General features: G+C 45.5%; 1 protein-coding gene across 1 annotated transcript in view; it reads right to left on the reverse strand.

The window, feature by feature from the left end:
- Positions 1-670: 670 nt before the first annotated feature.
- lancl2 (LanC lantibiotic synthetase component C-like 2 (bacterial)) overlaps positions 671-13,168 on the reverse strand; it is a 41,258-nt gene continuing 28,760 nt past the window's right edge. Inside the window, exons 5-8 of the mRNA XM_042068827.1 lie at positions 9,747-9,929; positions 5,706-5,882; positions 2,438-2,510; positions 671-894 (exon numbers count right to left, since the gene is read on the reverse strand). Coding sequence (XP_041924761.1) covers positions 818-894; positions 2,438-2,510; positions 5,706-5,882; positions 9,747-9,929 — 510 coding nt within the window. The 3' untranslated portion in view covers positions 671-817. The remainder of the gene's footprint in view (positions 895-2,437; positions 2,511-5,705; positions 5,883-9,746; positions 9,930-13,168) is intronic.

Consider the following 13,168-nt stretch of genomic DNA (forward strand, 5'->3'; position numbering starts at 1 on the left):
GAACAGTACAAACAAGACACGACACAACCAGGACGCTCAAGATACATGACCATTGTTACAGGGACACCACGAGTTTGGTTTTTGAGCCGTGCAGGGAGAACATTCCGGCAATACGCGCTGCTGTTCCATGCAGCAGATGACAGCAACGGGACTGAGAGTTGGGCTGGGGGGGGGTGGGATGGGGGGGGCAGAATGGAGACGACCAAAGAACACAGACAAATACGAACAAGGACAGAGGCACAGTTAGCCTATGAGGGCACGGGCATGCAGAAGCAAAGATCAATACATAAGGAAGCCACAGGATCCCTTTTTCGCCAATTACTGAAACTAAATCATCCATATGCAAAGTACAGGAAGAGAAAAAGTCTTATCCTTATTTTTTTTTAAAACAACAGTCTCACACGACAAAAGACTATTCACCACCTGCTCCTCAAATGAACAAACAGCTAACATCTTCATCAGGGGCAAAGACTTCAAGCAACACATACAGAACTGGAGGTGGCCACTTGTAGGCGTTTGACATTAAAGGCTGAAGGTTTGGGACTCGTTCAAGGTTTAATTTTTTGCATCAGTGCCTGCGCGAAGACACTAGGTGGGTTGCCAGTAGCAACAAAGAGCCCCCTTCCCCCTCCCTGCTCACCCTGACACCCCCCCCCCCCCCATCCCACCCCTCAGATGGAAAACCTGAGGAATCATGCCACCCTCATGAGCCAGACCCCATTCCTGCTCCAGCGCGCCACCCGGCTGCCACCGTCTCATGAACTCCAGGTCAGTCCTTCTTCTTGTGCATCTCTCCTAACTCTAGCCCTCCCGGGGGTCAAAGTTCAAATGCGGGGAAGCAGGAGGCCTCAGGCTGGCTGATGTCAGAGAGGAAGTGGATAGCTCCTGCCATACCTGCACAAACACACACACACACACACACACACACACACACACACACACACAGCAGAGTTTAGACGAAAAACATAATAATACAACAATTGCAAAAATTACAAAAATGAAACAGTAAAGTTTAGAGAAGAAAAGAGACAAGTTTTAAATTCACCACACAGCCTGCCTATCAGGTCCACAGTCAATTACACTGCAGATTTAAGACCAGTTCAACATTTCAAAAGATCTGTGGAAAGTTCAGTGGATTCACAACAGGTGCAAGACCTTGAAGTGCAGTCTGTAAGAAACGATCTAATTAAGAGCAGCATTGGCTTCAGCCTCATTGTAAAACCATATTCTTCCTCTCAAGTCCTAGGACTGCCGGCAGACTCCGGTAACCTCGGCAACCTGTCTCTGGCGGGCTCATCCATAAAACATGGCACAGGTGCTGTGCTGAGAGGTGAGTCGTGATGCTCTCCACACACTGGGCATCGCAGGCACCACAGAAGGGAATAGTTGGCCTGTGCTTTCAAGTTGCCATGGCAACGACGGCAAGGTATGGCAGAGCCTGAGCCATGCCAACTTGGGTTGGCAAAGATGGCACGGCAGTACAGGGAGATAAGGGACAGGTAGATGGCTCAGGGGAGATCTTCCCGCCAGGTGAGAAACCACCTCCCCATTACATGATATTTTCTAGGGTGACAAGTGATACTGGTAATAGCCTACTGTCTGGGACTGTCAGCATGGTAGACACTGAATTAATTTACTCAGTCACCCAAAAATGCCTATTCCTGTCATAAAACACACACACACACACACACACACACACACACACACACACACACACACACACATATATATATATATATATATATATATATATATATATATATATATATATATATATACTGTGATTCCTATGAAATTTCCCGGAATTTGGATTTTGCATTTACTTACATATGCCTTTCGAAATCATAATCCTAGAGAAGCACAATCTATTGAAATGAAATATAACTATGTCTTCCAGATTCAACTCTGAAAGCTGGATCCCCCTATGCTAACCAAGAGATCACTATGAGATGACCAGCCTTGTTCCTTTCTCTACCATAGAATGTTTACTCTTCATTTCCTACATTTAAAAAGGAATCCATGGAATGTGAGTCAGTGTATGTGTCTGTGTCTGTGTGTGTGTGTACTGTATGTGTGTGTGTGCGTGTGTACTGTATGTGTGTGTGTGCGTGTGTGTGTGTGTACTGTATGTGTGTGTGTGTGTGTGTGTGTGTGTACTGTATGTGTGTGTGTGTGTATGTATGTATGTATGTATGTGTCCCCAATAAAATGAGCCCATCGCTTTATTCCAGAATGAAGACGGGCCATGGTGAGAGGGGATGCACAGTTGCATATGGAGTCTCTGTGAGTAATTGGCCTTAGTGAGCAGCAGGGTTTAAGACCCTAGACAGTGACGGCCTCGTTTGTAGGGAGGTGATTGCATTGATCAGACAGACAGGGATGCAGCCAGAGGAAGAAACGCTACAGCCATCAGGGCCGAGTCTGAACGCTTGTTTACCTTCAAACAGCGAATACGGCCGGTCAGGGATGCGGCATCCATGCGTCCCATAGTCCAGGCACCACTCAGCAAACTGCAAAACACAAACAGGAATTGACATTCATGGGGGATTCGTGGACATGCACTCACATTGACATTTAGTCATTTAGCAGATTTCATCCAAAGCGACCTCAGTCCGCTAAGGGCCTGTCAGGCAAAGCATGGATGAACGGAATATTTTACTTCGTTTTCTGATGTTAACATAGAAGGCATGCAACTTTGGTCTGTCAAAAAATATGCCAAGATGCTATTTTACAAGCCTATAATTAGGCTGGGAAATAAAATTGCCCATTTGAACAGATATCTAGCGCCCTTTATGCTTATCTGGCACCCATATGAATAATTAAGTGAGCTTTACGCTGATTGGCTATGATTAACATGGAGTAACATGGCGTCACAGTCTGTGTTCAGCGTCACACTGTCTTTGTTCAGACTTGCCTGTTTTTAGGGGCCAAATTTAGTGGTCACAAAGTCTAAGATTTGCATTTGAAGGAGGAAATAACTTTGTTTCCAGTTCAGGTATAGCTTTGTGGCCATGCGTCAAACTCTCCTTATTCAACAAAGCCAAAGCTAAAAACGCTTTTGCGTTCTATGTCTGCTTTAAATGATGGCTGCGGATGAATAAATGGAAAGGACAAGAAACAAATGAAATGAAAAGGAAACACGCAAATTCTCCCATTTTAGGAAAATGAGCTCCACTCTTGCTGAACAGTGTTTATTAAACACACACTGGACTCACTCGGCAAACCTGGATCAGACCTGAGGACATTTCTTTCCAGAGCCAGCGTGCAAGAGAACCCCCCCGCCACACACACACACTTCCTACCCGCCAGCCTGACTAGGACAAAACAAAATTACCTCAAATGACCTAGTGCGAACACTGCTCATCTGAGGTCATTCATTCATCAGAGTGAGGACATTCCCACCCGGCCAACACACAGCCTCAGCCTGCTTATGCTACAGCTGGGTGGGTATTAAGATGTGTCAGTTTCTCCCCCTCAATGGGAGCTCAGGGAGATGTGGTTAGAGGAGTTAGTGTGTGTGTGTGTGTGTGTGTGTGTGTGTGTGTGTGTGTGTGTGTGTGTGTGTGTGTGTGTGTGTGTCTTGCAGCCTTCATACATAACTCAAGTACTGTGTGAATGAACATGATGCCAGTTTCAGATTCACAGGAGCTCCTGGTTCGGAGATCAGAGGAAGTGATGGGAATAAAACTGTGTGTGTGTGTGTGTGTGCCTGTAGTGGGTTTGTGTGGGTGGTGAGTGAGTGAGTGTGTGTGTGTGTGTGTGTGTGTGTGTGTGTGTGTGTGTGTGTGTGTGTGTGTGTGTGTGTGTGTAAGAAAGAGAGAGAGAGAGAGAAAGAGAGAAGAGACCGGAAATGTCCCCATAGCATAGCAAACAGTGTGTAAAAATGTGCCATTTTGGAATACGGTGGCCATATTGGATTTTTGGACAAAATTCAACATGCCCCAAATTTTAATCTGTTCCAATAGGGGTTCTGACCAGGAATGCATGCATGAGGCAGACAGCCTGATGTGAGTGGTGACATATGGGAGTCTGGATTAGACCAGTAGTGTGTGAGTGTGTACGTGTGTGTGTGTGTGTGTGAGTGTGAGTGTGTACAGCATATGTGCAGGACTGACTGAGAGACGACTGGGGTTGCATGGGAGGTGGTATGCATCTGTGCGGCACCAGCTGTGTTCATACATCCACACCCAGCCACCTACATACCTGCACACGCACACGCGCACACGCACACGCGCACGCACACACACACAGCCTGCAGCAGAAACACACTCACACACACACACACACACTATCAGAGAGAAACAGAGGGGAGAGACGGACACTGAAGAGCTCATGCATTTTACATGAATAAGAACACGCAGACAGACAGGAATATATTTTGGTAAACTCACACACCGCCTGGCGTAAACAAGCTGGCAAAGCTGGCATTACCACTAGTTTTTACAATGCATGTAGTAGGGGGGTGAATCTCTCATGTAAAAGACGATACGATTCGCATCTAGATACATGGGCACGATTCGATCAAGAAAAGATACATGTTTATAAAAAACGATTCAGTACGATTCGATGCGATGCGATGCGATTCGATGCAGTTCAAGAATGGAAAGCATTCTGAAATATTTTTTATCATTTGCTCATGGTGCACATTAATTTTATATTATTATATTATGGTATTATATAAAATTATATTATATTATATTATATTATTATATAAAATGAATATGCCCCTAATATTATATCAATTATCATGGTCATGGTCAATTAGGCAAAAAATGTGTGAATATGATTATCTAAACTGAGGTTTGTTTCATATACTGTATTGAAATGAAAAAAGAATAGTCTACATTTAAGTCAAACACAGCAGCCAAATACAACATAAAAATACATTTTCATAGACTTTACAGATTTTATAGAGTTATATCTGATTGTTTTCATGGAGCTGTAGCCTTGTTGAGGTAAGACAATACCGAAATAAAATAAAACAGTGCTTAAGACACTCTTGGCCTTTTCTCATATAGCCTACCCTACAAGAATAAAATAGGCTTATAAATCAATAAACTCTGGGCTTATTTTGTTCCAACAGTAGACCTAATGCAGAAACCTATAATGCCACAAGTCTGAGTGAATATGAACAAAATAATTGGCTAATAATTTGTGCATCGTTTTAGCAGCAAGGGCCAAATTATTATTTAACATTAAGGAAATCCCTTCATCAAAGGTAAGGCTATACTCTACAGACTAAGCTATCGCTGCTGCTTAGGAATGCTATAAGTGTTTAATTTCGCGCTGGATTTCGAAAAACCAAAGCCGACTGAGTGCAAGTTGTCACATGCTTAAGTTGCAGTAGATGGGTAATGAGGTCATTTGACAACTTTGGGCAATGAATGTAACCAAAAACGAACTGCATTACCCACAATTCCTTGCCACGTATAGTTTCAAAGTGGGATGAACGCGCTGCTTGGAACGTAAATGAGAGTCTGAGCGAGCAGAAAAGGCTGTGAACCGATTCATAACAAGTAAATCGATATAACTACAGGTTAATTTCAGTTTTTTTCCGATACGGGGCTTAACGTATCGATGTAGCTGTATCTTACACGTTAAAAACGGATACCGATACGTATCGGTTAATCTTTACACCCCTAGCGTGTAGATTGTGTGTGTGTGTGTGTGTGTGTGTGTGTGTGTGTGTGTGTGGTGTTTTTTACCTTGCACGCGCGGTATAGGTACTTCTTCTCCTGAGTGGCTTTGTAGAGGGCGAGGAAGGCGTATCCGTTGCCGGCGGTGCCGTGGCAGATGCCGTAGCCCTTCCGGAGTAGACCCCTCTGCCAGATCACCTCACCACACTCTACCGCGTCCTTCAGGTACTTCTCCTCCTTAAACACCTGAGCACACGCACGCACGCATGCGTGCACACACACACAAATGCAAACACAAACACACACGCGCACACACACACACGCGCACACACACACACACACACACACACACACACACACACACACACACACGCAATACCAGGTGAGAGAATGCAATAACTCAAATCATGTCACAGTTCAATGCTTCCTTCAGGTTGTTATTCTCCTTGAAAAACTCACAAGTACACACACACACACACACACACACACACACACACACACACACACTCCAAGTGTGCTCCAGGCTTCTCTGAATTTCACAGCAGGTGGGGGAAACAGATGCTGCCTATCACACACTCTCTTCTCAAATCACTTTATCTTTGCCCAACAGAGTCTCAAATGTGGACTTAAATAACTGCTCTGACTGATTTTCTCTCTGCATGGGACTAGTGTGTGTGCGCGCGTGAGAGAGAGAGGTGAGAGAGAGAGAGATCATGTGTGTGTGTGTGTGTGTGTACATGTACAGTACATACTTGTTGTTCCTGTTTGTGTAGCAGCTTTTGGTGTGTTTTTGAGTGTGTGTGTGTGTGTGTGTGCTGTGTACTGCCATCTCCCACACCCTTTCATCTAGACATGAGCAGACAGGGAATTTGCAGTCAATATATCAATATATTGGACTACGACTTGTCACTATAATTACCATCACACACACACACACACACACACACACACACCTCTCCGATTCCTGCCCTCAAATGCAAGAACACACACACACACCCTCTCTTTGAAGCAACATGTATGTAAATGAAGGGCCATAAATCTCCATAAGCAAGCAGTGATGTCCAGTGGACAGAGAGAGGGAAACAGTGGGAGAAAAGGACACACACACACACACACAGTCATTGAGCACCTCTCCTGAGACTGCAAGGCTCAGTGAGCAAATGCAAATGTACCTGCACACTTACAGATCTCCGGGGAGTCTGACAGATAGTGTGTGTGTGTGTGTGTATGTGTGTGTGTGTGTGTGTGTGTGTATGTGCGCAGGCCTCGGTTTGTGTGTGTGTTTGTGAGAGAATGGGAGCGCAAGAATCTATCGATGTGTGGGTATGTGTGTGAGAGAGAGAATGTGTATGTATGTGTGTGTGTGTGTGTGTGTGTGTGTGTGTGCTGTTTGTATGTCACAGAGCTGTGACAGATGAAAGGCACCTTGTCATTTATCAGTGACCGCAGTGTTTAACATGGCAGACCGGAAATTCAGTTTCCAAATATAAACCCACATTCAATTCCCCATTCAGGCCTGCGGCCCATTACACTGCACTGGGGACAGGGGCAATGATGGAGAGAGAGAGAGAGAGTGGGGGGGAGTGAGAGAGCGAGAGGGAGAGAGAGAGAGAGACAGAGACAGAGAGAGATAAGAGAGAGAGAGGGGAGAAGGGCGAAAGAAAGAGATATAGGAAAGATAGGAGAGAGAGAGAGAGAGAGAGAGAGAGAGAGAGAGAGTAGGAGATAGAGAGAACGGGAGAGAACAGAGAGAGAAATAGAGAGAGGAGAGAGTGTGGTGCTGAAGAGAGCTGAAGATGAAGTATTTCCTCAGATGATAACTCAACACTATGGAGAGTAGTAATTGCCCAACAACGAATAAATCTCTTTTTGTATAATCAGTATAAATAATGTAATTCCCAGAGACAGTTTGATATAGTGTGTGTGGTGTATGTGTATTTGTGTGTGTTTAAGGAGTTGGTGCAGCAATGCATTCCCAATAGAACACAACATCACTGCACCATCAGCAGGAAGAAGTTAGTTGGGCTGTGAACTAAAGAGTGTGACCACTTTTCTGTAATAAAATGTTAACGCAGGCAAGCGCGCACACACACACACACACACACACACACACGAACTCCCAACACAATCAAGCGCACACACACACAGACACACGCACACACACACTCTCTGAGTCAGCTTGCCTAGGCAGCAGTATTTCCTGATGACTTCCCAGCCCTCCTCAAATCCGTGCTGCAGGAATCAATAAGGAAGCGGAGCAGACAAGCATGATGGGAACAGGAAGACCAGAGGACACAGGAAGTAGCAGGCGTGGAGCAGTCAGCAGGGAGCAGACAGAGCCTCCCTTCACAACGCTGCTCTTCACACCCTGCTTCAGCTCCGCAAACCCACCAATACATGAGCCCACCTCAGAGCTACCGATGGCTGATAAATAGACCACAAACTATTTTACAATCATACTTCAAACTTTTTTTTTGCATTTCAGGCTTTACAATGTGAAATGGCGGCGTGAAAATAGTACTTTTCACCAATTGTGGCCATCTTGACACAAGTCAGTCACGTCGGCTTACAGAGTTGAGAGCCATGCAGACAGAAAGTAAAAAGTTCTTCCTTGATTACAGTGCAACTGGCACCTCCATGACAATAACCACAGCCAAGCTAGAACAGCCTGAAGCCCACTGTGTGTCCACTGCCTTCTTCATCAGTCAGCAGCACAGACTAATGCACATTTTTATACAATCACAGAGAACTGATGTGCTCCACTTCTTTTAATAAGGAAAGATTGCAGTTTTAAAATGTTTCAGACTTGCTATGAATTTATAATGATAAATATGTAGAGGAAATTTTCTAGAAATTACTATGAAAAATGTGTGTGATTTCCCACGGAGCCGTGGCTGTAGCTGTCGTGCAATTCTCTGTTTGGCCAGCAGGTGTCACTGTGGTTTGCCTGGAAGCGAAGGGGGATGACATTTAGCTGAAGCCGGCTTCACTGCTGGCCCCTCGTTAGCCAGGTCTGGACGGCTACGCTACGAGAGACACCAATCTGACAGTGTCAGGAAGCCCAGAGCATGACGGGTTACAGATCCCTCATTACTAGTAATGTGGAGAATCCTCCGAAACTTCACAGCAAGCCCGGAGGGACCGTCCACCAGCCCAGCACATGTCACTGGGGCGACAGCGCTGCTGTCAGAAAACACTTAATAAGACCAAAGCAAGCCAACATACAAGCACACCAGCAACAAGCACACAAGAGACTAGATTCAGTTATTTCAGCCGATGTGAGTGTGCTTGTGTGTGTGCCTTTCAACTCACATGCCCTTTAAGTCTGCGATGGTGTGTGTGTGTGTGTGTGCGCGCGTATGTATGTATGTATGTATGTATGTATGTATGTATGTATGTATAGCTCGATGGTGTTTTATGCCCCCAACATCGTCTTCCAGGCAGCGCTGCTACCGTCGACTTAAAGGCACCTTATCCTAAACCATAACCCTAATCCTAACGCTAACCTTAACCCATGCCTAACCATAGCACCTTCCAGGCAGCGCTGCCTTCAAGACAACGTCTGGGGCATAAAACACCAAGAAACTGTATGCATGCATGCATGCATGCATGTATGTATGCATGCATGTATGTATGTATGTTTGTATGCCTCATCACTAATCTAATGTGGTTTGACAAGCATGTGTGTTTGTGCAAGCACAGTAATGATTGTGCATGCATGCATTAGGGTTGGGCCATGTCTACCCAACTGGACGATGCCTACACTGAAACATTGTGATGGATGGATGTTGACATTGCAATATATTTATAGATGGATAGATAGATAGACTAATTAATGAATTACTAGGGATGGGTCAAAAAACGTATAAACGTATGCAATCATCATCTCGTGTTAAAAAGTATTCCCTTGTTTTTGCTTGTGAAGAAACGTAAAAGAAACGTGTTACTACCACCAGAAGAGGCAGAAGAAATCACAGTGTTGGGCACAACTAGTGTATCTGTTTTGTATGCTCATCTGTGTGTGTGTGTGTGTGTGTGTGTGTGTGTGTGTGTGTGTGTGTGTGTGTGTGTGTGTGTGTGTGTGTGTGTAAAGGTAAATGTGCTTCTCACCTTGTGTGCCATGAGGAGCATGTGAATGACGCCCGGGGCCCCGTGGCACCAGTGGACAAGCCTGTCCGTCTCGTTGCTAAGGGACGAGGGGTAGTTGCCGGAGCGGAACTTTTTGTGCCGGACATAGTCAATGCTGGGCCGCACCAGTTCATTCAGGATATCGGGATTCACTTTAGCAATGGGCTAGTGACAGAGAGAGAGAGAGAGAGAAAGAGAGTGAGAACAGGAAGTTAACAAACATGAAGAGCTGAGTAAGTGTACAGAGAGTTATTATGTTCTGAATTTGACCACCAGCGGGAGTGTGTTTGTGTGAATGTGTCTACATTAGGCTTTGGAACTGGGAGGCATGCTCGCTCATGCTCTATTAGTGTGAACTGCTGCATTAACACACCTCTGATAGAACTCAGGGCTGAGACTGGGTTGCTGTGGTGCTTTTGCTCCTAAAGTTCCTTTACCTGGAGTCACCTCACACTCACACACACACACACACACACTTATACACGCTCACATATACACAGCAACACACACACACAGTCGCACAGACACTCACACCAGTTTTTCAGTGAGAAGCACGCTGTCGTGTTGCTGCAGTGGCGGTATCGTGATGCGTTAGCGCGCGGCAGCCACAGAGCACAAGCAGTGGAGCGTGTCCATCTGCGTCACTGTGACGACAGGCCAGTTGCCATGGCAACACCACTTCCACCCCACCACACCACACCTTGCGGAGGCAACAGCTCAATTATTCCTCCTGCTCTCCCACCAAGACCACACACACACTCACACACACTCCACAGGGAGTAATCAGGTAACTGCTAATAAGGGGTTTTAAGGCTGAATAATAAAACAAAAGAACACAAAACTACTATCCTACACACTCACCACCCCCACCTCTGTAATACTGGCGATTAGGGAACAGTCCTCAATTAAATATAGAAACACACAACTCTTCTGCAGACTGTGTCCAGTGGTGTGTGTGTGTGATATTAAAGAACAATCCTGCGAAAGCCAGTCCAATGCAAAATAAACCACATTTCAGAGAAAAGCAGGAGAAGACCAGCAACAAAAAAACATCCCATACAGGAGTCTTTTCATTCACTGAAACTTCTGCAGCAGTTATTTCCCAGCATGCCGTTTTAATCCTGGCACAGTGGTTTATCAGGGACACAGAGAAAAGGCAGGGACTCAGGGAAATTCATGAATTCTAAATGAGTCTCTCTCTCTCCTCTCTCTCTCCTCTCTCTCTCTCACTCTCCTCTCTCTCTCTCTCTCTCTCTCTCTCCTCTCTCGTCTCCTCTCTCTCTCTCTCTCTCTCCTCTCTCTCTCTCTCTCTCTCTCTCTCTCTCTCTCTCTCTCTCTCTCTCTCATCTCTCTCCTCTCTCTCTCTCTCTCTCTCTCTCTCTCTCTCTGGGAACAGAGGCACACACACTAGCACAGCTGATACACACACGCGCGCGCGCACACACACACACACACACACACACACCACACACTACCACACCACACACACACACACACACACACCACACACACACACACACACACACACACACACCTGTAAGCCTGAGATGCTTATATGTGTGTGTGTCCAAGGACTGTAGAAAAAAACCCAAATCACTGGAAATCCCCCAGACCACATGATGGAGAGCAGAGGAAACAGGAGGAGTGAGAAAGTGAATGAGTGAGTGAAGAAAGATGGTAAATAGAGAGATAAAAGAGTGATGGCGTATAACAATTAAAAGGGAGAAGTAGTCCCAGAGATGGAGAAAAAGAGGGAACAGAGAGAGATGGATGGGGATAAGAGCAAGTGTAAACGTGGTCAAAGAGGAGAAGGAAGTGTCATGTTTCTCACACACCAACACAGAACGGTTATCATCCTACGCAGACGCTTAATAGTGCAATTATTTCCTCCGGAGCAGAGTTAGCCCACAGATGAGACCTATTTACCGGCCGCTGGTTGGACCCACGGAGATGGGCTAGCGTTACCTTTAAAGGTCACTCAGGGTGCTCTTTCTGGGCCTACTTAACTCTTCCTGCCACCTGAGCCCTTTTCTGCAGCGCAGACGAAACCACAAAATCATTACTTTTGATTAAATACCAGCAGCGAGACAGACCGGCCGATTCCACTTTTATTTATTAATTTCCTCTGGAGCCAGACGAGGGGTCTGGTGAAATGTTAAGTAATGGAGCGAAAGGCTTTAAGCTTATCTCAGGGCTAATGGCCGAGGGGGTGGGGGGGTCTGTGGGGGGGTCTGTCAGCCAAGCTCAGCACGCCTCAGCAAAGCAACGCCAAGCAAAGAAAGACCCCAGAGGCCCAGTCAGATTTTGTTTACAGCTTCAATACTCTAAAAGTCGCTCATACATTATTCATCTGCTTAAAAGAGCACTAATCAATCGGAGTGACTCACAGCTATTGGGCTTCTAGTTTGAGACGAAGAATACGTGTGTGTGTGTGTGTGTGTGTGTGTGTGTGTGTGTGTGAGAGAGATGTTTATTTCTGGGGACTGGACTGGATTAGCTTATTTACAATATCTGATAAAAGAGCAAACTTAGCAGCCAACTGATTTACTATTCAGGTTTGTGTGTGTGTGTGTGTGTGTGTGTATCCAATCTACATACGTAAGTGTATAATCCTTTGCATAAGTGATCAGCGCGGTCTCTAGGACTGTATGTCTCTATCTTCCTGCCTGATTGCACAGATGTGAACATGCACTTGAGCACACACACCTGAGCTCCCTTGTCATAACTTTTTTGCCACACACACACACACACCCTGAGCCATCTTCTCATCACCTCTGTGCCTCCCACTTCAGGTGATCCGCTGTGAAGAGCGGGGTTTCATATACAGTCAGTTTGCCATCGTGACCCCACTTGACCCCACTTGCCATCGTGACTCCCTAATCCACTAGTGACACAGCAGCCTCTGACAGAGGAGCAAAGCTCTTCCTCATGGGGGAATAACTCCTTCCAAGGGTCTCTGATTGAGTCACTTTAATAGGGCCGAGACATAGAGGCAATTTATAAAAGGAACAATGGCAAGGGTTATGAATTAGTATTCACTGTATGGGGCGCCATTCATTTAACCAGTAGGCTACCTTACACTGATGAAATTGCATATTAAAATGCACTTTTCTTGTTAGCATTAATTTGGGTTCATTCAAGTGAAGAGCACTTATGTCAATGAAAGCAGCGACTTTCTCCACAATGGAATTCTGAATTAAATCAAGCTTAAAGTTTAATATGGAGATGGAGGTTGTCAATGTGAGTGTGTGTGTGTGTGTGTGTATAAGTGTGTTAACCCTTTTGCTTTGCGCTGTGATACACAAACTGTCACAAAAGGTGAGCGGAACTAAATCTCATGTCTATCAGTAGCAGATCTCTGGACATGTTCTCCGTGTGTGTGTGTGTGTGTGTGTGTGGGGGAG

The sequence above is a fragment of the Alosa sapidissima genome, chromosome 17 (genome assembly GCF_018492685.1).
Source record: "Alosa sapidissima isolate fAloSap1 chromosome 17, fAloSap1.pri, whole genome shotgun sequence".
NCBI classification, from domain to species: domain Eukaryota; kingdom Metazoa; phylum Chordata; class Actinopteri; order Clupeiformes; family Clupeidae; genus Alosa; species Alosa sapidissima.